The sequence below is a fragment of the Leuresthes tenuis genome, unplaced genomic scaffold (genome assembly GCF_036924035.1).
Source record: "Leuresthes tenuis unplaced genomic scaffold, fLeuTen1.0.hap1 SCAF_6, whole genome shotgun sequence".
Taxonomy (NCBI): Eukaryota; Metazoa; Chordata; class Actinopteri; order Atheriniformes; family Atherinopsidae; genus Leuresthes; species Leuresthes tenuis.
The window spans coordinates 27,151,401-27,178,044 of NW_027325360.1; the positions used below are offsets into that span (position 1 = coordinate 27,151,401).

Here is a 26,644-nt window from a genome sequence, read left to right on the forward strand (position 1 = left end):
CAGTGTTCAAGTGAACATGAGTCATTTGAAGACTCCTCACTACATGATGCTCTGGAACCTTGCAGCTTTTCAGTGAATCACCGTGGAAGTCATTTAAGCCGCACTCTTATCAGAACAAGTACAAACATGGAAGTAAAGGCAACATGAAGCGACGCGTTATGAAGAGCTGCGAAAAAGAAGAAGAAAAATTAACACACAGGAAGTAGGAAGTGTGATCTGCGATAACTTTAGTTTGTGTAATTTGTGTGTACGTGCACTTGTGTGTGTGTGTTTGTGTGGCTGCTCTGTTGAGGTGCATGTGTGTACTGAAGCACTGACCTGTGCTGAAGGATAATGTCTCTGAAACTATCTCGCAACTGGGACTTCAGCACCTTCAAGGCTGAGACAGCTCGAATAGGTAAGGTGGTGATGGTGCTGTGTTCACTGACACTCAGAGCTTCTTCACTACAGGTTCAGATACTTTTCTATGACACCAGAAGAGAAAAAAACTAATTCTACAGAGCAGACAGCCCTGCATGTTGTGTCTTCACTTGCTTTTTTGTTGCCTATGAATTAATGTGATATCCAGTAAAATCAAAGATAGACTCGTATTAGAGAGAAAATGATTGACTGCCTCTGTATGCAGTTTTCTTAGTGTGGGTTTTTGAGCACACTGGTGGTTGAGTGGTACCTGCTGTAGTTAACCAGAGCTGTTTTTAGACCATTTTCTACACACAAATCACTGTTGTCTGACATAAGACGCATTCTTTCGATATATGCCAACATAAGCTTCTAACTAATGTATGACCAATAAAACTTTCAGTGGTCGACAAACGTGTGCGTATGTGTGTGTCTGCACACAAAACTACGAGCGGTCATGTATTTCAGGGTTACTGTACAACTACTAATGCGGTGTTAAGCAGTATTTGCTCAGGGTAGAGCAGTAACATACTTTCCTCCCAGGCTTGCGAGGCGCAGTGGTTGCAACATCCACATCACACAAGTGCACAAACTGGGGTTAACTCTTCTCTGTGCAGTCCTGCAACCGTTTACAACGTGCGTCATCTGTGTTTCAGCTGTAATCAGCTTTTGCAATCGGTGGTAATGGATGTTCAGCAGTGTGGAATTAAATAGCTACTAGCAGTGTATGTATTTCATCTGCTTTGTGTTACCTGAGTATAAACCATGTTATAATCATTCTCATGAACTTGTATGAATGTAGATAACTCCAAAAGTTGGTGACCCTCCATAATTCTTTCACTAGAGATATTTTGTGGATCATGACAGGTGACTGATTTGTTGCGTCAAAAGTGGTGTGATGCAGGCTTTCAGCAGGAAACTGATGCAAGAGCTCAGTTTCTGCAAACCACTTTTAACTCTATAGCTGCCTTTATGTCGCTGTGCCTCCATGTATGTGCATATATACATACATACATACAATGTGCATATATAAACATATGTACATATATATGTGTGTGGTGTGCAGTGCATGTGTGCACAGACTGTACAAGTCAAGCAAATGTCAATTTCAAAGGGCAAACTACAGTCATGTAAAAAAGAGAGTACAACATCTAACAAATGTCAGAGTTTATATATCATGACATTCATCTGATCCACAGTAGATCTAAGAATTAGGTAAACACAACCTCAGAAGAAAAACAACACAAGGCGTTTCACGCTGTGTAATTAGAAGAAGTTTGTAAAAAACTAAGCACATTACATGATTCACCAGCTTTGTAGAACCACCTTTTACAGAAATAAGTTGAAATGATTGTTGTTTGTATGACGTTATCAGTCTCTCACATGGCTGTGGAGGAATTTTGGTCCACTCTTCTTTCCAATGTTGCTTCAGTTCATTGAAGTTTGCAGCACTGGTTTATGCACAGCTCTCTTAAGGTCCCACCACAGCATTTCAGTCAGGTTGAGGTCTGGACTTTGACTGGACCACTGCAACACCTTGATTCTTTTCTTTTTCACGCATTCTGTTGTAGATTTGCTGCTGTGTTTGGGATTGGTCCTGTTGTCCTGTTGATAACCCAGTTTCAGTCAAGCTTTAGCTGTCGGACAGATGGCCTCACATTTGACTCTTTGGTATCCAGAGGAGTTCATGGTGGACTGCAAGGTCAAATGTTTCAAAAACAGCAACATGTCCGGATGATTGCATTGCTTCTTAACAGACAGTTACATTATTAAACACACAATCAAAGACAGAGACTTTATTGAAATTGAAAAGCCCTGAGTATAAACTTAGTGCAGTTATAGGGATGCACTTACACACTACTCACACACAAAGAACACCAGTTATTTGTATATTCCAGTTAATGTAGTATCACAACATGAGGCTGGTCATAAAATGATATAAGAACATCGGAATTAGCTCAGTTTTGGTGTTCAGGGCTGTGTCTATCTGCCTTTCTACATTGTTTCTACATGTAGAAAATAATTACCCAAGGATTCTGCTTTGTGGGTTCCAGGAACAGAATAGAATACAAGAGAATTGATAATACACTTAAAAGTTATTGGTGACATAGCTGCTCTAATAAAATCCAGATTTTACATAACACAGTTATGCTTACAGTTTTTATCAGTTTCACAGAAAATGACTATTTCAGCCTGAAAATGTTTCAAGCAAAACCTCACACAAGAGTTTCTTGAGAAGAAAAGGACTGGCCTTGAATCTGGAAGAACACCTTTAGTCTTTTCAAGGTGAAAATTAGGCCGTCACAGCTTTTTAAGTGAAGAGTTGTTTTGACACGAATAAATAAAACTCTGCAGAAGTTGTGAAACACTGATACACTCCATGTGAAAGTCACAGTTTGTCATCAAAAACATAACTTAAAGACCTGATATTCAACAGTGAACTTGATGTCACCTCTGTGACTAAATTGCAAATCTTATTTAATCCGTTTCGTGCAAGTTCATGGAAATTCAGGCCCAATTTATATTTCTTTTAGTGAAACATCATTTTATGATATGACATTTCTCTCTATGGGAGAGTGAATGTCACCCCTCCCCCCCAGTATCTGTCTTGATATTAAGATACTGCTCTTGATGTAATTCTTTTTGACTACATCTGAAAATGCTGTGGGACTTGTTGCTCATTACAAAGTGGGCTCACTTTGAAGAAGCTGAGTGTCTGCCAGCTGAGGGTGTGGTGTTCAGTCAGCGTCTGTGTGTGGGGTCGTGGCTCAACAGCACTTTAACTTTCCCCTAATCAGGGGAGTGTGGTGCTATTAAATTAAGACCAAAGACCTCTCGGGTTTGTAGGTGGAGACCTTCAAAGTTATGCGGGCCTCCGGCAATGATGTGACAACTTCCTGTTTACTGCAGTGCAGCCCTTCTTCTTCTCTTCTCCTCTGTCATCTTTGCTTAGGAAGACAAGGGGAATTTAAGAACAACTGAGACAGTGGGCTTGATCTGAATCCAGTTATCTCTGTGGTCCTACCACCCTGCGTGTCACTCAGAGCGTCTCCGTCCTCCTCTGTCTTCTCTGTGCCACGTACACCTCTGCCTCTTTTCTTTTCTCAGTACTTTAGACCGTCGCATCATGGGACCTCACAGCCACTTGAGTGAGAAATATCAGGCAATACCAGGCAATCCCTGGGTTACTGTCAGTTTCATATGCTACAATCACAGTCACATTCATGCACCCGCCACAGGAAATCAGTCGGCTTAGACCGGCAGTTTCCTCTTAGCCTGAATAGATGGAAAACAAAAATAGCCAACAGTTAGAAGGTCTCTCAGCCCTGATAGGCCAATGCATACTCATATCAAAAAGAGGAAGTGCTCCACTGCAGTTCTGTGCAGCTGATGTTTTGGTAGTATTTCACAGCTCAGACTGTGACACTGCGTGCTGTGGGGGACAGTGTGGGGAAAAGTTGAAAACACCTTTGCCAACTACTTTCTTGTGGTGTTTGCCAGCTCGATCCAAAAGTGTGATTCCTGGAGAGGGAGGCCTGGGCTCGCCGCGCTCCTCGAGGTCCATGGAGAGGCCGCTGAAGGCCGGATGGCTGAAGAAACAGCAAAGGTCTTTAGTAAAGAACTGGCAGCAGCGCTATTTTGTGCTGAGAGGAAGCACTTTAACCTACCACAAAGATGACAAGGAGACCACAGTCCAGGTGAGACAGTGTGAAAGAAGGCCGTCTTACCTTTCATCATTCTATTTTAAAATGATGTGGAGTTTTTTTTTAAAGTATTTACAAAATTACCTACATGTAAATGATAGTCATCGAAGTAATTTGTCTTTCTTACATATTCATGCTCTCTTTAAAGAACACTAGTTAAAAACTGAAAGCAAAACCAACCCTATAACATTATCCTCAATCTTTATATCATGTCTTGTATATTCGGACATTATTAAGATGTTAATATGAAATGTGCAATTTATCATCTCTAATCAACACCTCACACACGAGCCATGTGACAGACTTTGCACGCTTCCTGTTGTAGTCGATTGTGTGGTTGATTAGCTCGATCACAAGAGAGGCATAATCAACCATCCAACCAAGAGTCTCTGTTATTATGCTGTAGATCCGTTCATGTGGGACAGAAACAAAGTGGGGAAGCTTCCCAAAAGATAATGTGAAGACAAATTAATTAATAGCAGGAATTCAGGGGAAGACGCAAAACTCCATACAATCCACAGAGCATGGCCAATTTCTTAACCATATTCAGGCCAAGCCAGGCAGCAGTCCTCCTCCTTCCCTCTTTCACCAAATTCTGGTAATAGTAATGAAACTGAATTTACTGCAGCTGTGCATCTTTCGCTATAATTATCAGAGGGCGAAGTGCTAACAAAATTCAAATACGAAACGAAAAATTGACATTAAATTGACATTCCACTGGGAAAGTTGTCAGATTTTGAAGTTACTGTAAAAAATTCCACTTCTATGAGTATTTTCCACTGATATTAAAATGTGTTTTAATGTCTTGCTCTTCTTTCTGGTAATTCTATCCCCCTTTTCTGCGGGCTGCTTTGCATTCTCATTGCTGGTGCAGCATCTTTTTCACCATCGAACCAGGTGAAAAAGATGTTCAAATATATTCATGCAAATCAGCCAATAGGAGCATTCTCTTTCATAAAAAAAAGGAAAGGTTTGTGAAACTTAGAATTATGTGCTTCTGACTCGTTCTTTGAAGTGCATTGACTTGTTAAGCACATTCCTGGGCCTGGAAAAGCCCTTGAACCCCCTGATGGCTGAGATACCACAGCTCCAATTTGGTTTCCAGCCCTGTACCGAACCGTTTGTTTTACAGCAAAAGACATTGATGTTTTTATGAACTCTGTGGCCTCTTTAACATGACAAGAAATTCATGTTTATGGCTGCACATGTGCAAGGTTCATACATGGCGGGGAAAAGACAAAACATCGTCATTTGGTATAAACAGTTATAAAGTCACTTTATGCTGCCAAATTTGGCTTCTGTTTGCATCCCTTTTAACATGTGTTTTCCATCGATATATAGCTCACGAAGCACATAGTATAGAGAAGTAGGCTATGGGTGGTAAGGATGTGACATAGAGGAAGAGTATATATACTGAACCTTATGTGCTGTAACATCAAGAGTGAAAACAAATAGCAGATAACAGATCAACAGTGGTCATTTTTAGGTGGTATAACTACCTAAAGAGAAACTTGCAGGCCTTAACCACAGTCATGTTATAGAAAGAATGGTCTTTCTCTGTAATTTCAACTATGAATGGTTAATATTAATGGCAGGATAGGGTATTGTCAAAGAATGATTCTAAATATTAGTTTAATTCTGAGCTAGTTCTTCGTTTGAGACACTTCTGGTTTGGACATTATATTTATTTCTGTTTGTTCTCTTGTTTTTGGTCTACAGGGAGTCATACAGCTGCGATTCAGCAAAATTAATGAACTCCCTCCAAACTCAGATGACCCTGGAAAGTACCTTTTTGAGATCATACCACGTAAGCATGAAATTCCTCCTTAAAAGGGAGATGTATTAATTTTAGCACCAATAAAGATGGTGTTATGTAACAGTAAGACACTAGTACTGTGAGACTTGGTTTATCTGCCTTATGTCATATTTAATTTTTGAGATTAAAATTTGTTGTGTACCATTGAGTTTTGTTCAAGACTGCATGATAAAAGGATAAAAACTACCAAAAATCTTTCTTTTCTTTAAAAAAAATTTCCTAGGCACAACTGGAGACAGGGAGCGATGTCCATATGTGCTAATGGCAAACTCCCAAAGTGACTTGGAGGATTGGGTCCGCACCCTGCGCAAAGTCATCGGAGTACCAACAAGTGGAGGTTGGTTAAAACTTGTGTTGTTCTAGCAGCCAAGGTAATGCGTGACTCAGCAACAATCCTGTCCTCTGTACACAGACTAAGACAGCCTTTAAATACAAGGCTAAATCCACAGGTTCGATGAGCTTTGCATGAGGAGGATGAAACAGCTTGCGTAACTCTGGCCAAAAGTAAAACAAACAAAGTTTGTGCAAAACCAAAAGACAAAAGGGATCCATTTGTGCGAATCAATGACAAAGTAGAGTCATTGCTCAGTGACTTAACAGAGCAAAGTGATGAAATTCCAGGAAAACCTCACAAAAGCTGTACATAAGTACCATTGTTGTTTCAAGTGCATACTCATCACACAAAGCAACAATGAGCAACGAAGGCTACCCTCACCCCACTGGTGAGGCTGCGATGTCTGGTTTATTAGTTCACTTCAATCCAGTCAGTGGAAATCCAGCTAGTTATATATGTAACTCCAGTTTCTAACTCTCTACTAGCTTGTTAGAACAGATAAACAATCAGTGTGCTTCTGTGTGTGACTATTTCTTTGTATATAAGCATGAAATGAAGGAAAGTCATCATGAGTCAGCGGAGCACATTTCATGTGAGTCTCTGGATCTACCACTCTCTAGACTGGTGCCCACGCACGCCCACACACTGCTCAAAGACTGCAGCACCAACACAGCAAAAAAAGAAGGCAAAACAGGAATACAAGCAGGGCAGGGCTCTGCATAGATAAATACTAACCCTTTTAGCAAGTCTTTAACATTACTGACCAGATCCTGATATTGTAACACTGGATAAATGAAAGATCTTAACTATGGACAGTCTTAATTTCTCCTCTCATTATAATGTAATAAATGGTGCTGGAACTAGCTGGATAGCATACTGATTTATTGTCTCTGCAACGTCTTAGACATAAAGCCATAACTGATAATTTTGCACATCTTGTCAATAATTGTTACTGTAGAGGCTTTGTGAAAAGAGACAGCAATTTGTTTGATCGCCTGAATATGAGTAAGCTGTTTTCTAAATATACTCAAAATGATGTCTTCCCTCTGCGTGTAGTATTTGGAAAGAGTCTCATGGACACTGTAACAAGTGAGCAGCGTTTTGGACCTCACATGGTGCCAATCCTGGTGCAGAAATGTGTGGAGTTCATCAAAGAACATGGGCTGAATGAGGAGGGCATCTTCCGCCTCCCTGGTCAGGACAACGCTGTCAAACAGTTCAGAGATGCCTTTGATGCAGGAGAGAGACCCTCCTTCCCCAGGTAATGCACTCATGATTCTCTCTAAGAGAGAAGATGGTTAACAGGAAGATGATTACACTGTCAAACTAAATTGTACAGGGAGTAGTTCAGTTCTAGTTGTGTAAATTCAAATAAAATACTACATGAAAACTGGTTATGTGGTTATTTTTTTCATGTTAAAACCTGGATAGAAAATATCTTGAGCTTTAGAAGGCTACTGCCATAAAAGGAAATGATCAATGAGCAGCATCAGCCTCTTATATGTGAAAACGAGGAGAGATGTAGAGAGTGGCTGATAGATTTCTGTATGTTCAAAGTTGAGGGTGATACCACATCCTGTTCTGGCAGGCACTCGCAGGATGCCTTTCTTACTCAACATAACAAGCTCCTCTGACAGAGCACAGCTAATAAGAACACTCATTTAACCCAACTTGTTCGTCTGTATACTCATGCAAGTCAAGGTTTGAGTAAAGTAAAGTAAAGAAAGATGCTTCATAACAAATTTCAGGCCAAAAATCAAACAAAGAACATGCAAGTTTCTGTTTTCCTTTCGAAAATGTCATTATTGTCATGTTTGAGTTGACCAAATATACAAAACTAGACCACAAGGCCCAAAAGTTGTTGATCGTCTCAGATACAAATAAAATCTTGTTTCCACTCCATCACACAACAGATCTGAGTGTAACTGAAAGCACTCAGAGAGTTGTGGCAAGAGTTCAAGATGTCCTAACAATACTAGCAACAACATAACACAATGCATGTCTGAGAAGAATCAATAGAATTTGTAACAGATTTAAAGCTGGTGAGAGTACAGAATCACTCAAGATGCAAGCATATGGTATAGAGGAGGTTCCAGTTTTTATACATTTCATTCACAGGACAGTACAATATGACACAGAGTGTATCAGGTTTAAATGCCAGTTGAGCCTTCGGTGGATTCTCTCTGGATGATAAATCGTGTTTTCACAGTGACACAGATGTCCACACGGTGGCGTCGCTGCTCAAACTGTACCTGCGGGAACTGCCTGAACCGGTGGTGCCCTGGAGCCAGTACCAAGACTTCCTGGACTGCACCAACCAGCTGGACTCCAGCAGCAAAGAGGTATGTGTATTCAGGGAAAAGGTTATGGAGGATGTCAACATATCTGAGTCTTTAAACACAGAGAGGTCCACAGATATTTAAAGCATGTACATTAACTAATCTCCTGCTTGTGTGTCCTCACAGGGCTGCGAAATGCTGGAGAAGCAAATTGCTCTTCTGCCCAGAATCAACTACAACCTTCTCAGTTATGTGTGCCGGTGAGTGAACTGAAAATTTAAAGACATGAGCGATTACCACAAAACATATAAGTTGCTGTAATGTCTAATGGTGCCCAATTATTTGGAAAATATTTTTTTATTAACACGTTCTAGTTAAAGAATATCAGCTGTATGTGTTATGTCTGCTAATCTGTTCTTGTGTTGTTAGGTTTTTGTTTGAGGTGCAGCTTCAGTCCAAGGTGAATAAGATGAACATAGAAAACTTGGCAACTGTGATGGGAGTCAACCTGCTCAAACCTCAGATAGAGGATCCCTTCACTATGATGAAGGGTGAGAACAGATTCCACTTCTCTCATGTGGCGCTCTATACTGAGATATTACTGAAGAGCTGTATCAAACTCAATACTTTGTATCATACAATGCTAATCTTTTTAGACAATGGCATGCCTCCATCCTTCTGTAGTCTATGCTGCATAAAAACAAGCACTTGATATCCACCAGTAAGGAAACTTGAGTGACTTTTAAAAGCTTGTGAAACAAGAATTTTCATAAAAGCCCAAAGATGTGGCATTTTAATGCCAATCTTTTCACATTTGTGTTTGTTGTTCTTCACAGCGACTCCTCAGATCCAAAAGCTGATGACTGTGATGATCAGACAGCACGAGACTCTGTTTCCTCTCTCCAAGGACGTGATTCCTACATCTGTTACAAAAAAGGCTAAAAGCCAGAAGAGCGCTCCCAGGAGGTTTGTGGGCTGGGAGTCAGCAGAAGCAGAGGTACGGCCGAGCTGGCCACACATTAATTACAGACAATGACACGGTCGACAAAAAAACACATGCAAAAATATTCCGAGCATTGTTTCATGATTGATTTAGATTCTTGACAAACAACTGTGCCAATTTGTTGAGAAAATAGGGGAAATGTTGTTATATATTTTCTTGCTGGGAGTTAGATAAGAAGATATATTTAATTGTGCTCATATTGGAGCCAGGGAACATTTAGTTTAACAGCTAAGGGGTCTTTTTACTTAATATAACATGTGCATTCTTTCATCAGACCTTTATTTCAACTTGAAAATACATTAAGGCAGAGGTCTGATTTACAATTTAGCCAAGCAAAAATAAACAGACGATATAGTCATACAAATAAGGAACTTGGCTTTTAAAAGACTTTCATTATAGATTATTTGATGCAAAATGTGTCTGATGTAAAGCACAGCCATGTGAAATAATAAGCTTTTGATGTGAGACAACATTATAGAGCGCCAGAGTCCCAAGTGATGGCAAGGGATATAGGCAGGACCAATCAGAGTTTACATACTGGGGTTGATGGAGCAGAGTTCAGAGGTGTCCTGGAGAACTGATGAGAGGCAAATAAACAGTCCATTTCAGTCCAATCATAATCCAATTCATTATAATTGTATTTATGTAATGCCAATACATACAGTTCAACAGACAGAATATTGAACCGAATTGTACAAACTGTTTCAAAGTTTCAATAAATCACCACACCAATTTCCTGTTTTCCTGAAATGAAAGGTGGATCAAGACCTTTGCACATTACTGTATGTACAACCTGATATTCAGCCAACTGTAATATTAGTATCTGCATCTATTCGAGTTCCTGGTCATCTGTTTTGGTGATTTTGAAAACTCGGCAGCATCCCTGTTGGGTGGAAATATGGTAAAAAATGTATTTTTTTTAGTTTGATGATATTTTTTGGTCTGACTGTAAATATTCACTTTGCTCATCTTGTGTAGTTTGTGCTGTACAATGAAAATAAATGTTTGATTCTGTGTTTGTCTCAGATGGGTGATGCATCCCTGTCTGAGTCTCCAGAAGAAGAGGAGAACATTGACAGTCCTCTTCTAGCTAGAGGCAACTGCAGCCCCAAGATAGTCCTGCAGGAGCCTGTCTCTCCCTCCCCAGAGGAGTGGTTCGGGAGTCCCCGCAAACGCACGCAGACCCTGCCTACGTTCAACTGCCCTCTCACCGGGATGGCTGCCAAGGCCGATGCGCTCAACAGGAGGAGTCGCATCCAGGAGAGCGTGGAAGAAAAGAGCGGGACTTTCTCAGAGGATATCTTTAAAATCCTTGACCTGCGGAGCTCTGGATCATTTTTTGGGGGCTCTCCAATGAAAGACAAGGAATCGGAGGATAGAATCGCAGACCAAAAGGGAAGTGATAACACATGCTCTTCCCCTGTTGGCTCACAGAAACCTGAAGGTACCCCCCAACTTGTTGGGGCTGGGAGTGCCTCCAAAGCTATACTGTCTCATCAAAGGAGTGTGAACAGCTTGAAGACGAGCAGCTCAGTCCAGCAGGTCAACAGCAGGACAGAGCAGAAGGAAGATCCCAAGAACCTTGTAGACAGGTAAGTTCAGCTTTTCTATTCTTTAGATATGTTTTTATGGGACGCTTAAAAAAAATCCATTTGTTAGTATATTTACAGACTAAATGAGAATAAAGAGACCAGAGAAACCGATCAGTTGCAGTACATCTTGACAAATTGGTGCCACAAGGACATGACTTGTTTCTAGATGTTTAAAAATCCTTATTCACTGAATACCTGAACCTCAGTTTGTCTTGTAGTTTGCAGCTGCAGAACAAGGAGCTAAAAGCCACAGTGGCAAATCTCCAGGCTGCTCTGGAGGAAGAGCGCCGCCGTGTGGCCACTCTGGAGATCTGCCTGAAGAACGCAGAACGCAAAGAGACGTTCAGCAGCTCCTCACTAGAGACAAACAAGCTCCCACCTAAAATTCATTCCCTGACTCACTGATATATGTAATGTATTTATGACTCTGATAACTTCAACAGAGATGATTTCACAGGAGCTGCTCATCCTGCATCCTCCTACCGATGCTGGATTCTTTCCATTTGATCTGAGTTTGGTCATGAAGATAAGTTATTAGGTCATATACTGGTGTCTATGAGAAAACTCTCAATTATAGACTTTAAACATGAGTTTGTTCTCCCCATCAGTGGGAGTCACAAAGTGCAGGCAATGAACTGCCTCTATTTAATGTAGCTGTTACAGAAAAGACAGAGCCACACCTGGAATCAATAAGTTATTTACATAGAAATGTAATGGTTGGAAAATATGAGCACTGCTCAAACCGTTCAGTTGGACTATATGATTCTGATGGCAGACATGCAAATACTGTGTGTCAAAAGGAGGAGATGTTTCATGTCAGTTATATGTCAATAAAATCCAAAAAAAAACTATCGGATTTTTTTTCACAATGAGTGCTGTATATCCGCACATATTTTGTTTGCTATATTTTTGTATAAATTGTATAAAACTTTTTTACTTAATCAGACTAAAACCTGAGATTATGGGGCAAAAATAGAAAAAAATAAGGCAACATTCTGTAAGCAACATCAGGAAAGAGATCTATGCCTGAAGAAATACACATAATGGAAATCAGTGATTCAAATTCAAGTGAAATTAACCAATTATTTTAGTAATCTCAAATACTGCCTTTGTTTCTGTATGTTTTACCTTATTAACGGGGAGAAAACTAAGTAAAATGTCTGTAAATTTACAGTCTTAGCTGGGAGGAGGTATGGTGTGTACATTCTTACAGAATCTGGCAGATGTTATAGTGCCAGCGTAACGTAAAATATCACAGATTCTACATGACCCAAACTCCATGAGACGTCATAATATGAATGTTTTAGACATTTAGGACCTGATGTGGCTATATGGAGTTCAGCAAAACTAAAATTCCACAAAAGATGGGAAGCTGTGTAAAACGTAAATAAAAAAGAATGCATTTATTCTCAAATCTCATAAACAAATTAAACTATTATCAATAGCACATTGAAAACATATTAAATGCTGAAATTGAGACATTTTACAATTTCATGAAAAAATATTAGCACTGTACAAATTGGGACAGGGCAACAAAAGGCTGGAAAAGAAAGTGGCACTAAAAGGAAACAGCAACAGGTCAGTGACATGATTGGGTATAAAAAGAGCACCCTTGAGAGGTAGAGTCTTTTAGACAAAAAGATGGGAAACTACATCAATGCATTATGAAGAAATTTCTGAATAATATTCCTAAGATTGTAAATACTTTAAATATTCCATCATCTACAGAACACAATATCAATAAAACATTCAGGGAGTCTGGAGACATCTCTGTGCAAAAGGGACATGGCCAAAAATCCCTATTGGCTGCCAGTGATCTTTGGGCACAAGACAGAAGGCACATACGAACATGGTTCAGGGAGGCTTTTTTTTAGGTAAGGCCTTACATATTTCAGCAAGACAATGGTAAACCACATACTACATCTATTACAACAACATCGCTTCATAGTACAAGAGTATATACATGCATTTGCAGCATCATGAAACAAAATACTTCAAAGAAAAAACAGGACTTTTGAGCAACTAGAATGCACCATCAGACAAGAATGTAACGAAATTTGTCTCCCAAAGGTCCATTATCTGGTCTCCTTAGTTCCCAGACATTTATAGATGTTGTTACAAGAAGAAGGAATGCTACACAGTGGGAAACATGGACCTCTCCCAACCTTTTAGGCCAACGTGTGGCCAAAAGTCTGCACTTAGTGGGGGACGAAGGCGAGCCGAAGCTGCCTGCGACTGCACCAGCCTTGGAGATGGCTTTGATGTCACCAGAGTCAAGATTAGCTGATATTTTTTATAACATCGTCTCACTTGTAACTTTTCTGAGACACTCTTAAAGGTGTCTCACTTTCAACATTAGCTGACTTTTCTAAGTTCTATTGGGAATAATATATTGGTTTATGAGATTTGCAATTAATTGCATTCTGTTTTTACATATGTTAGAATGCTACAAACTTTTTTCTTTTAATGGGGTTGCAAGATTACAGCCCTTTTCAGATCATTAATTTAGATTTGTGGTTCTGGTCTTGTGGTTTTGCTTCAGTCTTGCTTATAACTTTGGTGGAGTTACAGCATGCAGCTGTTTTCACCTAACAGACCCACGACATGCCTAACTAGCATCAGCAAGATAGAAAATGATTTGCTGAAAACAAGATGGAGCTTTTGGCAGCTGAACAGCCTAATAGTTCCCTCAGGCATTCTTGATGAAAACAAAATCCAATTTTTATTGTGACTCAAAGTGAGGCCAAGAGACTCCACATGAAAGTTAATTGATGTGTAATTACAAGGCAACTGGGTTCTACAATATTGTCTTTGTGGGTTTTTTTGTGCCATTATCCAAGAAGTGATCAAAAACAGAATGAATGTTGCTTTAAAACATAACAGGACTCATTACGGTTTCCTACCCCTGAAACTGATTGTGAAAACATTTTCAGTGATGCTGGTGTTATCTGGAAATACGTTAGTTTTGAATTCCTTTTCATCCTTTAGGGCAAACAGATGGAAATAATAAAACTGGGAAATTGGATATCAGCATAGAATACTGTCTGTTAGAAAGTTCAGTCCAAAAATAGCAACTGTGGCCTCCACAAAGCCACATTTGTTACACCATCAGGCCCATAATTCAATCCATATGGAGGGGCCTGCCTATGTGTACAAAAGGACATTGCCACTATCAAGCCTTCTTAAGTCCTTCAGGAAGATGTGATAGTCTGTTGCAGCAAAAGTTCAACAAAGCACCAGATAACAGTATGTCTGTCAACTGTCAGCCTGGCAGATGAGTGGCAGAGGCAGGAAAAGCTCATTCCTTCCCATCTCTGTGACGCACTGAAATCAAGAGTGTATCTGCGGGTCACACGAAGAAGCTCAGGAATGAAGGACATTTGTGTGGTGGGATAAGTGTTCAGGTGACTTACTGAGCAGCTGTTCAAATCTGTTCAGGAGCCAGTGAGGCACTCCTAATATCACCCGAGTGTCTGAGCAGGTAGCTGTGTAGCTGTGACACTGTGGCATCATCATATAGCCACACAGTCAAGTGAAAAAAAAAACGCACTTCCTGTTTCAGTTTTCAGCTTTTCAAGTATAAGAGTATTAAGAAAAAAACATCAAGCCCTCACCAGGTCTTGAAATTTGATGACCAACAACACATGACCTATTACGCTGTGTCATTGTTTATTCAGCGAAAACTGAGTTAAAATCCAGAAGCAGTGTGTGAAAAACTAAGCACACTCGTGTAGCTTCCATAGGAATTAGTAGGGTAAGCAGCCAGGCGCTGTGAATTAAATAAAACTGATTAACTGATTATCAGCAAGTGTGAGCACCTCTATAAATCATTCAGATGTATGTTTACACAAGGAGGAAAGACATCAGCAAAGATCTTAGAGAATCGATTGCTGCTACATAAAACATCCACGACAGCTGCCAATCTTCCCAGGAGTGGACATCCCAGCAAGTTCATTCCAAGGTCGGACCGTGCAATGCTCAGAGAAACTGCTAAAACCCAAGAGCTACATCTCAGACGCTACAGGCCTCAGTTAGCATGTTAAATGTTAGTTGGTGACTGTGGTGGGAACTTAAGAGAGCTGTGCTGAAACAAATGTTGCAAACCTCAATGAACTGAACTAATGTTGTAAAGAAGAAAATAATTCCTCAACATAGATGTAAGAGACGTCCTACAGAAAATTATTTCTTCATGTTATTGCTGCTAAAGGTGCTTCTACAAGCTGTTGAATCGAAACTTTGTTTTCGACACACCGCTTCATTGTTTAGGCTTATGCTGATGTTTTCACTGTGTGAAACTGTCGTGATTTTTTTCGTTTCTACTTTTGCATTTACCTCATTTTAAGAACTGGTGAGGACAAGATTATTCTTATTATATCCGGATGTGTAAAACGTCTTTTTTCACATGACTGCTTACTCGTCATACATTGTTGGATGGTGGAAAACTTCTTGTGTCATCAGGTTTCTTTAGACTTCACCTTTGACTTGTTGCTGTTTCCCTAATCGAGAGGAATGTCTTCAGAGAACTTTGTCTGGCCCTTGATGAAACCTTGTGAAGGTCCCACATCCTGTATTGTGCTGTAAATCATTACCTTTTTTTCCTTTTTCTCCAAAGAAGCCTTTCGTACCAGGATAATCTATTTCCAAGTAGAGGAGGGTGTATGTTTCAATAAGCAAAGCAAGGGTTAAGATCCTTTCTTTTCTCAATGAATGCACTTGACTGTGTTTTTCTAGTCTTTGGTTTTAATGAGAAACTTTAAATTTTCCACTGGCTCAAAGTGAACATGATAGATTTCTCACTTAAACATTAAGACCTTACACATCATTGCCTTTCAATTTAATTTGGACCAATGTTGTCTGATAGATAAAGTGTGCCACATTCAGTGATATCAGTGTATTTTGTCAAAAAGAAATGCTCAATCGAGCCTAGATAGCTGCTTGCAGAACTGCACCATTTTCAAAGCAAATAAACAAATGAAGGGTATCAACCCTGGAACACCCACCCAAACAAAATAGCCCTTCCACAAGGAAGAAGCTACAGGACAGTGTTTACAAAACCCTCATTAAGGAAGTTGTGAGATAACGCACAAGTTCGTGCATCACTCAAAGTTAAAGAGAAGGCACGCACACACACACACACACACACACACACACCACAAAGAGACCATAAGCACTGAGCAATGCAGAGCCCACCATATCATAGATAAGGGACAGAAAGACAGAGCTGGGAAGAGAGGAGAGTACAGAGAGAGACTGACAGAGGAGAGGACACAACAGAGATGAGTCGGACAGACAAAGACGAGCCTCGGCCACCCTGCCACCGGAACCGCAGCCCCATTGCAAAGGACTTCAAAAGGTGTGCATCAGAATAAATGCTGTGAGATCACGAAGAGAGCAACTGGAGTACACGCTTGCAGAGGGGCACACATTGGTCAGTGCAAGGGTCAGGGACCAACAAGTTTCTTAGGCTGCAGATGAACTTACCAAAACCTACATATATATATATCCTCTGGACTTGTACAGTCAGAGATTAGAATCACGTTTTCTCCTCGTTCTATGAGCTCATCCAAAGACTATAACAGAGGGCATAAACTAGAGTACTGCAGATTATTTCTCTCATGGCGAGCATTTGGGTCTCTATGCTGGGAACCATTTGCACCTCCAAGATTTTGTTCTTGCTTTTTTCCATCCTGCTGCTCCAGGGGCCTCTCTGTGGAGAGTGCAGCCCCATCTCCGGCTCTCGTCAGAGACACCGTCCCGCTGTGGGGCTGGGGGATGGCCATGGAGGGGTGGTGGATCCGTCGTTACTGGAGCAGGACAATAACGTGGACATGCAAAGCATGCTGGAGAATCTGAAGGAACAGTTTCTGCGGACTTTCAACCTCTCGGGCTTGGGTCCTCCACCCTTACCCCCTGGAAGCACAAGAGAGGAGCCGCCCGAATACATGATGGAGCTTTATAACCGCTTTGCCAATGACCGCACTGCCATGCCCACAGCCAACATCATCCGCAGCTTCAAAAATGAAGGTACAGCTCTGATACATATCATGTTGCCCCTGCTGAACCAAAAGACTTACTATATCTTTTTAATTGTTGACATGTTCATTTATCATTTCATAAGCATTTTAATAATCAAAATAGAACTGAACGTCCTTTATCACACTCTCATATTTAAGGTCATGATAATAACGTTGCTTCTAGCTTGTATAAATAAAAGTTGAGTTTCCTAAATCCTTGCTATTACGTCAACACTGTCCCTTACAGCTATTCTCTAAGGCATTGTTCCTATTAAAAGGCTGCTCTTATTCTGGCATACAAAAAAAAACAAGATTAAGTGTAAAATTTTCTCTTTTAGGATAGGATCCATATACTTTGCACATTTCAACAACAATTAGCCTAAAAAAAAGACATAATGGAAGTTTAACCTTTACCATTTATCTCTCTGTCCAGATACAAATCCCAGTGTTGTGGGGGTTGGAGGAGTGAGGCGCCACCCACTCCTCTTCAATGTGTCAGTGCCCAATCATGAACACATCACGGCAGCTGAGCTTCGCCTCTACACCCTAGTCCAGACCGACCGCCACCTCTATGCCGGTGTCGACCGCAAGGTCACTATCTATGAACTGGAATCGCATGACTGGGTTGACAACATGACTGATGTACAGACAGCAAGAGGGGATTTGTTCAGAGGGATGGAAGACCGAACAGAGCTGGTGGCGCTGGCTTCACGTCAGGTTTACGGGACAGATAATGGCTGGGAGGCATTTGATCTCACTGCTGCTGTTCAGCGTTGGCGCAGATCTGAAAGTGGCACCACTCACCGACTGGAGGTGCATATTTCCAGCATTGTTAATGATGAAAATGTTCAACGTATGAAAGACAATAGCAAAGACAGCAGTCCACCTGAAGGGGACATGGAGATCGACAACAGCCCTGAGGATAAGCATAAACCCCTGCTGATTGTTTTTTCTGATGATCAGAGCACCGATCATCGTGATGACCGGCGTGAGCTGAATGAGATGATTGACCACGAAACCTCTGACATGGTTTTGCAGAACGACTTGGGCATGGGCATGAATGGGCTGTGGGGGGACGAGGGAGACCCAGATGAGGAGGACCTCATTCAGATGCGCTCTAACCTGATCTATGACACAGCATCCCGCATACGTCGCAATGCCAAAGGAAATCACTGCAAGAAACAATCTCTTTATGTCGAGTTCAAGGATATTGGTTGGGACAGTTGGATTCTGGCGCCCACTGGTTACGATGCCTTTGAGTGTGCCGGCGTTTGTTCCTATCCACTGACCAAACACGTCACACCCACAAAGCATGCGATAGTCCAGACGTTGGTCAACATCAACAGTCCTCAGAAGGCGGCACGGGCGTGTTGTGTGCCCACCAAGCTGGACCCCATCTCCCTGCTGTACCTGGATGACACAGGGGTGGTCACCTACAAGTACAAGTATGAAGGCATGGTGGTGGCCGAGTGCGGCTGCAGATAGTCCACACTTTCAGAGTTAAACTCTCGCAAAGTCTTACCACAAGAGGAAGGACACAAAACTAACGATAAGCTGCAAGGACATGAACTGAGGAAGCTTTCAACAAAAGAAAAACACAATTGTTGGAATCTCTGTGAGGGTTACTCAATGAGACTGGAAGCATTAATTCACTATTGATGAAACTATGTGCACTCCAAGTGGACAAACACATATTTTGCACCATAAGAGACAAACAAGTATTTCATCTTATACAGAAGGGCATGAACAGCAGTTGCCATCAGTCAGACTGTGGAGAGACTGTGCAGCGGATCTACAGCATGTTATCATTAATGATGTAAAGGTATGCCTTCATACCCACAAAACAAAAAAGACACAAAAGATAGGCTCAGTTGCCAAAGAACCGAACCTATCCTTCAATCTGTGCAGCCTGGTGGGAACTAGTGGGTCATTGGCCTCCTCCCTCTCCTTTCCCCTGACATCGGTCTTCCTCTCCAATTATCTCTGGCTTCCCCACGAGATGCAAGTACTAATCAGCACTTCATGTGCCTGGCTGCTGTGAAATGACCTCCCTGAGGCAACCTGACAAGCCATGAACTCTCCGGTCCCACCTCCTGCAGCCTCCTGATACGTGAGCACAGTGCAGGGGTCCAAGTGGCAGGGTTATCTATCTCAACCCTGTTTCCCACTTCACATGCCTCTTTTCCACTCCCCCGAGCTTCTGCGATAGCAAGGTGTTGGGGGTTGGGAAACATGTATGCCAGCGCTTGGAGGACTTGAAGCCATTTTGGGCAACTTCAGATGTGGTGGGGTGTGGGGGAGTGGGAAGGGGGCACGGGGGGTTGTCCACATTCCTAGGCAACTGTTTCAACTGACTGACCTAGCACCACATGCGTCCAGCATATCTCCAACTGACTCATCCATCACTTCCGTGGAAGAAAATTGGCCTTTTTGGAACATTATTGTCTTTAAGCCTGAATTAGGAGTGAAAAAGGAGCCACATTTTTGCATTATGGATACCCGAAGGAAATACTTTCTTTTGTTATCAGCCTTTTGATACCTCTGCTGCTTGTGTCAAATAAAAGACTATTTATTGATCTAATTTATTAATTTTTACAAAAGAGTAGATGACTATATATGTAAATTTGTAATTTAGTGTAGAGCAGGTTTTATAACCATGACAATGCATTTGCAGCACAAATTGAATTTTGTTGGGAAGAGGAAAACAATAAAAACCTACTTAACAAATAAGTGTGATCAGCTTTGTTTTAGAAAGTGTGCACACAGATTTAATTTTGGATTATCTTATGTTAAAATAAACATAAATATTTTGAGCTGAGGGCCTCACTGCCTGACTGTTAGTAGTGCATGTTCTACATTAGTAATCAGTCCTAACATCTTGGACTGTCAGCTTTCCTTTTCATAATATTAGGAAAATGTTGTAGGAGCAGTGAGACAATGAATAGCTGAAATTCAGATAATTCATTCCACCACTATCAGCTAAAAGGTCATAGTTTGTGCATAACACACAAACAGAAAACCATGGGAAAATGAGTGGGTAGCCCTCTAATGAACAAAATGGATGATCTGTTCCCTGTGCTGACAGCAAGCAGGCTGCAAACAGCTGTCATGAAAAACCTGCTTGTAACGATAAATCATAAGCGAAAAGCAAGAATTTCTCTGGAAGGCATTATTTCTGTACGTCTTCTTGAGAACAGTGATGAATGCTTGCAAGAGGGTGTGTTTTTCTCTTCATGCCCAAAAGCACACTGATGATGTAAACACTGATTAGAATCATTCTTAAACTCAGACATCTGAAAGTGATAGTTATTGTGTCATAGTGACACTTGGAAAAGTGCAACATCTTATGCAAAATTGGATACTGACAGGCAGCAAAGTGAAGATCTGATCTTGCCAAAACTTCATACTTGATAGATACCAAGTAATGTGTCCTCTCAGATGCTCTTGCAGCTCATAACTAATGTTTTCATGGTGTTATGATCACTGATGTAGCATAATTTCTTAAATACATGTCTATGTGTCTGCTAAATATAACTGATGCACAATACTATGACTTTATTGTTACAAAATGTGATGCCTCTTTGGCATTATAGTCTCACAAGTATGTTCATAAATCAGCAGTAGAAATATACTCATGTGGCTGCAAAGCCTCTCAAATAACAGAATTGGTAACAAACCACATGAGATATTTCAGAACCCAAATAAGTTGGGTGCTGAGTGTAAGACAGGGCAGAGGTTGTCTAAAAACAGTTACAGAAAAGAGCAAGAACCTCGGTTACTGTAACAACAGTGGCCTTGGCTATACAAAGCTCACTAATTAAATATTTACATAACTTTAGCGAAAATGTGAATCTGGCCTTTGTCACTGAATGGCAGACTTTCAGGAAATATGTTGAAATGGGAAGTTGTTAGCATGTGCTCTGATGACAAGGGTGTTCTGTGCTTTTCGGTCTCTTCTTTTTAAATGTCTTCAACTTCCAAAAGAATTGAAGTGCAAGTGTGTGATGCTACACTGCAGTTTAGAAAGGACTTGGCCTACGTGATTAAATTAAGAATGCATCTAACAGCAAGTTAACAATCTGAATGGTTCCCAATGCGCACACGCTTGAAAGTGCTTCAGAATCCTGTAATTCTCTTCTGATATCATGACGCCAGCTGCTGGACATCGATGTGTCTCTCGCTGTGAACGTGTGTTTTGGTGTGTGTCACCCAAAGCTGCATGACTCGCCCTAACTCTGACGTGGGGTCTGTAATAGGGCCTGATTGTTTCCGTTTTGGGTCACATGTTTATCATTCCATCTCTTGGCAACGCTACCACCCAGCACTATCGCTGCTCTGTCCTGGAAACTCTTAATTTTCCAGGAATAAGCGGGTCCTTTCCTTGGAAAATTAAGAGTAGGAGCACCTCCAAATGTCAAATTACCTTTTAATAAGTTACATCTGCTGTTGTGAAATATCTGAATATCCACTGAAAGAGTCTGCAATGAAAAACAGATGGTCTGTGAAGTAGAGTTGGCCGAGGGAACTGAGTGATTTCTCAGGAAAAAAAGTCTTAACAAAAGCAAGCAAACAGCATTCATTCTCTATTAACAGTAATTGATGTCAATCCCCAATGTCAATGCTATTCTTTAGAGTATCTGTGAGAAAAGTGTAACCTAGCTGTTGCTGAAGTTATGCAATGATACTTATCTCTCTGAGACAATTACATTTGACTCACTGCTGAATCATTTAGTAACTTGTGTCCCTAAAGCATGAGCTACTTTCTTTCTCCTTGCTCTCTCTGTTCTCAGCTCCCTGTACTGATGATTTCCTTTGTACTCTTTGTACTAAAGCAGCTGGCGTTCTAGACACCAACACTTTCAAGCCCTGCTATTGTGCCTCATTCCAAATATTTTAAGTATGAGATCCTTCGTATTTTCTAGCAGACTCAGCATCTCCTCTGTCCTCATTGTCAAGTCTATTCTGAGTTTTTTTTTTCTTGCCTTGACGTGTGAGTTGTGCTTGTGGTGTGTCTGTGTATGTTGTCATTTTCCATGGTTATGTGTATATAGTTCTGTGGAAAAGTACTTGAGTAACCCATAATTTCATCACATATTGCCAGGAAAAGAAAGGAAGTAGATGCAGTCACATTTTTTAGAGCATGAGCAAACATTAATGTAAATACAGTGTAAAAAGCAAAAAAAAAAGCCAATATTTTTAAAGTAATACTTGGTATGAGCAAAAATGTTATTTTTCAGTATGAATCTTCTTTGAAAAGCTCTTGGCATAGCTCAGCCTTTTCTCCCTGTTTCCCTTCCTTAAGAATGGCTTCTTGACAGCCACCCTTCCATGGAGACCATTTCTGATGAGGCTTGGGCCAACAGTAGATGGATCAGCTGAAGGTCCAGATGCATCTCTCAGGTCCTGTGTCAGGTCTTTGCTGGATTTTTTCCTCTTTCTTAAGGACATCACTTTCAGCTCCTGTTCATCTGCTGTAGATAGTTTTTTAGGCCTGACACTTCTTCTTTTGTCCTCCACTTGTCCAGTTTCCTCAGATGTTTTAAGGACATGCTGCAAACCATGCTGAGATATGCCAAGTTTTCAGATAATAGCTCTTTGGGAATCACACATACTGTTTAATATCTTCAATATTATTTGGTGTTTTTCATAGATTAAACTAAAGAAATGGGAACAAATTATGTGTCTTTGTACCAGTCTGCTAGTAACAAAGAGCCTAAAGATAGAATTTAAAATAGTTTCTTTGCTAAATTGTCTGTTTTGTGTTTATACAACACTGGTTCATCCACTGAGTTCGAGCCTTGTCCTCCACTTGTCCAGTTTCCTGTCCAGATGTTTTAAGGACACACTGCACACCATGCTGAGATTTTTTAGCTAATAGTCTTTGGGAATCATCTTGTTGGTGCAAAAGTATTAATTTATTACAAACTATGCTATCTTTGTTATGTTTCATGGATTCAGCCTACTAAATGGGAACAAATTGTGTATCTTTGCAACAGACAAAGTGCCTATAGATACAATTTAAAATAGGTTCTTTGCTAAGTTGTCTGTTATGAGTAGACACAAAAATATTTACAAGACAGTCAGGCTACTTGGAAGTAAAAAATAAAACTTGAGAAATGCCTCAAGGCTTCTGTACTGTACAGAACTGTTTGCAAGATATTAATTTGTCATCCTGACAGACCCCATTGTGAATCAGACATTTTTTTTAAAAAATTCTGCAGCCCCATGAGGCCAATTTGTGACACTGGACTATAGAAAATGGCTTGACTTAACAAGGCAATGAAGTGCAGGAAGTTTGAGAAACTCCAAACTCTTTGCAATCATTCTTCAATGAGTTCCCAGTCATATATAGTTACAAAATATCTGTCATGATTTTTATTCTTCAGAAATTAAACCCAAACACTGCATATTTTACTGATGACTGGTGATGACAGCTCTGTGTTAAAATATGCTACAACTGCGAATACAAATGCAAAAGTGTCTCCTTTTAAAAACATGTGCTTTTGATTGTGCAGTAAACTCCCCCATGGAACCTATTTACGATGTAACAAAGTCGAGAGGCTCAGTGGAACCAAATCACAGACTGCAACCCCAAAGCAAGAACCCAGGCTTGAGCCTAAAACAACTAATCTCCTAAAATGTACTTGGTTTTCCTCAAATGTTTAGATTCTACATGAACTGGCTGTTTATGTGTCCTTACTTAGTAGGACATATAAAGTACATTAGTCACATTAAAGAAATAATTTGACATTCTTGGCCCAAGTTAGCTGCATTCCCTGTGTGGCTTCATACAGAGCTCAAAAGTCTGTGGTATCAGTTTTCTACCTGCAAAAAAAGCAAAGAAACAAGCACAAAAAAGGGAAACTTCATACACGATAAAACGTAAACTGCTACATTATCAGCTTCCTTATGCCAATCAAAACTCTTTGAAAGCATAGAACACTCTGTCAGCCTTCTTTGTGTCAGTGCTGGTTATTTGGCTATTTATAAATCAGAGACTTCCATTCTAAAGTTGGCTTTGACTTTATAAACATGGCATGATATTTGTCCTCAGCTCAGTGAGTGGAAGAAGAGAAACCTCATTTCACTGCAAATTAGGTTTTGAGGAACCAGCTTTGGAAATGTCGTCATACTGCAGGACATGTGACTGTAACACACCTGCTGGTTTCCTGTACACAGTGACTTCCCATATGCCTCATCAAGTGTGCATGAAACAACCAAACCTGCAGAAATTATCCTTCTTGTATCTCCCAGTGTATCTCCTCTTTGTCACTTTCGACAGTCTCGTGATTCTGGACGTCGAAGCCGCGCTGATGCACGGTAAGTACCACAGAGCTGATCCCAGTGGGTGAAGTAGGGGGCGTAATTGGTGATTTGCATGCTGTGGTGGGTTTGATGGTGGGGGGCTCCCCCCAGACCGGGAAGCAGCCTGTGCAGAGCCCAGGGTAAGTTGTATCCGCAGTGGTCCTCCACCGCCAGCCAGCTGTTGAGGAGGTGGAAGATGACCTCACTGAGAGGGTGGCAGCCCAGCACCCAGGCGCAGCTCAGAGCCAGCAGCAGCAGCGACAGCAGCTCAGCTGAGCTGGCGTCCTGAGCCGCCAGAGCGAAGGGAAGGTGGTGTTGGTGGTGCATCTGGTGGATCTTGCGGTATAACCATGGAACCCTAACGGGGAACACACATAGACACACAGCTGTCTCTACTAATGTTGTCACTTTAGTGGAAAAGCACGACAGTATTGCCAAAATAGATTTATGCCTGTATAGATAAGTCTTGTATCAACAATATTGGTTAAATGTAGCCATCCAATTAAAAATACTCAAATATATTTGCAGGCACTTTATTTATTTCTGTTCGTGGCAGAATTCAACAAGCTCCGAAACTGGAAAAGTACAAGTTTTCAAGTAATCTCTGGGAGAACCAGAGGTGGTCTGAGTCTCAAAACACAACAAACGTGTGTTGCTCACCTGTGCAACGCGTAGTGCCATACAAAGAAGAGCGTGTCAAACAGCAGAAAACAGGCCACAACTTCCACAAAGAGCTGCCAGCAGGACGGAGCCAAATCCGGGAAGTCGGGGCTCCGCAGGAACTGGAACACTGCAGTGGCGGGGATGACGGCTGTCAAGTATTTGTACAAGATCCTGCAAAAACATTCAAACCATCGCCGGGGAGACGGCGGCGGTCCTGAGCCTGCTGCGATCCTCCACGACCGGACACGCTGACACACGGTCCCCAGCGTGTCCAACGCGAGGAAAGGCGCGCAGAGAAGGATGTGCATCAAGAAGGCGCAGGACGCCGGCAGGTAAGGGGACTGCAGGATCTCCTCCTGTCCCGCTCTCACACTTTCCCACAGTCCCTGGAGAACAGGCGCCTGCTCACCTCCGTGTTCTGTGGTGGGAACACTCATCGCGGCGTTCACCTCTTCCCCAAGGTTACTTGCATAATTCTTACTCGTGTTGCTCTCCTCATGCTAAACGATGCTTTCCCCGACAGTTCTCAAAGTGTTCTTCCTCCGCTGCTGCACCGCTCACTGCAGCATTGGATTCATGCTGCTGGAGAACAGAAAACTTATCCACACTGGAGTAGGAGGGGCCCCGGATACACTGGCTATAATATTTGATTCAAATTATCTATGTTAATTGGTGATGTTAGTCCCCATAGTTCCAATTTTGCGCAAACACGTCACCTGACCACCAAGCCGGTAGCTGGAAATGCAGGGGATTTCAGAGGATGCGAAGAAGGTCAGCCACTAACTACTTTTAGAGAAGCTGATTTTAAACCGTGCTGTTCTACAGAAGCTGGCATCACTGCTGATTACACGTTAGGCAGAATAAAGGCTTTGAATGAATTCTGGGAATAAGCAGGTTTCAGGGAATGAGCAGAACTGGCAAGATCGTTTTAGGCCACTTCGTTTCACTTTAGCTTTCTCTAACTGCTGGCTTCAGTCTGTGTTTTTGTCTATCTAAATGCAGAGCTTGTGACGCGATACACTGTCAATGAAACCAACTGAATCACTACAATATCTTAGTACAGAAATACCTTGTGAGGGCAATAGTACCAATCTGTACCTCCTTGACCTTGACACCCCCCACATGCCTCAGTCTGACATCAATGAGCAGTTCAAGAAAAATACGTGGTTAAATCCCACAATAAGCTGTGGTGAGACAGTGGAAATGTATAAGCCCCATTTCCCAAGAAGTTGAGACAAAGGTTTAGTTAACAGAGGCAAGTACAAAGACATGATTTCCAGCATGTTCACTGACCAACTTCATTGTATTTAGAAAATAGAAGCAAATAAAAAAATTATGCCAGCCAAAAACTAAAGAAAAGAGATAGAAGCTTATTTACCTGTGTGTTGCATCCGTTTTTTAACGAGGCTTTTTCCTGGTTGTCTTATCTGAGACTAATTGTTGGAGTTTTAAAGAGGAATTTGTGTCTGTTCTTGCTGAATACAAGATGCCAACTGTTCAACATTCCATGGTTGTTGTTGTCTGATTCTCACACC

General features: G+C 41.2%; 3 protein-coding genes across 4 annotated transcripts; 2 read left to right on the plus strand and 1 right to left on the minus strand.

Annotated features, from left to right (window-relative positions):
- The first annotated feature begins 10 nt into the window (after positions 1-10).
- Positions 11-11,973, plus strand: arhgap25 (Rho GTPase activating protein 25). Of its 2 annotated transcripts, none has more exons than XM_072388511.1 (11): positions 11-397; positions 3,901-4,097; positions 5,823-5,910; positions 6,143-6,256; positions 7,310-7,514; positions 8,463-8,595; positions 8,719-8,792; positions 8,962-9,083; positions 9,369-9,529; positions 10,562-11,127; positions 11,346-11,973. In XM_072388511.1, the coding sequence occupies exons 1-11, from the start codon at positions 334-336 to the stop codon at positions 11,530-11,532; spliced, it is 1,911 nt and encodes a 636-aa protein (XP_072244612.1). In that variant the 5' UTR covers positions 11-333; the 3' UTR covers positions 11,533-11,973. The 2 variants fall into 2 exon arrangements, with proteins under 2 accessions (XP_072244612.1, XP_072244613.1); XM_072388512.1 differs by lacking the exon at positions 11-397 and adding an exon at positions 781-1,124.
- A 4,323-nt stretch (positions 11,974-16,296) lies between these two features.
- On the plus strand, positions 16,297-19,871 carry bmp10 (bone morphogenetic protein 10). The gene is made up of 2 exons (XM_072388513.1): positions 16,297-17,151; positions 17,575-19,871. Exons 1-2 carry the CDS (start codon positions 16,743-16,745, stop codon positions 18,624-18,626), a joined length of 1,461 nt encoding a protein of 486 aa, XP_072244614.1. The 5' UTR covers positions 16,297-16,742; the 3' UTR covers positions 18,627-19,871.
- A 3,619-nt stretch (positions 19,872-23,490) lies between these two features.
- Positions 23,491-25,699, minus strand: ch25hl3 (cholesterol 25-hydroxylase like 3). The gene is made up of 2 exons (XM_072387044.1): positions 25,107-25,699; positions 23,491-24,804 (listed from the first exon to the last, which is right to left on the minus strand). The coding sequence occupies exons 1-2, from the start codon at positions 25,544-25,546 to the stop codon at positions 24,411-24,413; spliced, it is 834 nt and encodes a 277-aa protein (XP_072243145.1). The 5' UTR covers positions 25,547-25,699; the 3' UTR covers positions 23,491-24,410.
- Between the last annotated feature and the right edge of the window lie 945 nt (positions 25,700-26,644).

Coding starts and splice junctions, on each gene's coding strand:
- ch25hl3 (XM_072387044.1), bottom strand. CDS start 25,546: ATGAGTGTTCCCACCACAGAACACGGAGGTGAGCAGGCGCCTGTTCTC. Junction 24,805..25,106: donor TGGCACTACGCGTTGCACAG/GTGAGCAACACA, acceptor GTTCCCCGTTAG/GGTTCCATGGTTATACCGCA.
- arhgap25 (XM_072388511.1), top strand. CDS start 334: ATGTCTCTGAAACTATCTCGCAACTGGGACTTCAGCACCTTCAAGGCT. Junction 8,793..8,961: donor CTTCTCAGTTATGTGTGCCG/GTGAGTGAACTG, acceptor TTGTGTTGTTAG/GTTTTTGTTTGAGGTGCAGC. Junction 9,084..9,368: donor TCCCTTCACTATGATGAAGG/GTGAGAACAGAT, acceptor TGTTCTTCACAG/CGACTCCTCAGATCCAAAAG.
- bmp10 (XM_072388513.1), top strand. CDS start 16,743: ATGGCGAGCATTTGGGTCTCTATGCTGGGAACCATTTGCACCTCCAAG. Junction 17,152..17,574: donor CCGCAGCTTCAAAAATGAAG/GTACAGCTCTGA, acceptor CTCTCTGTCCAG/ATACAAATCCCAGTGTTGTG.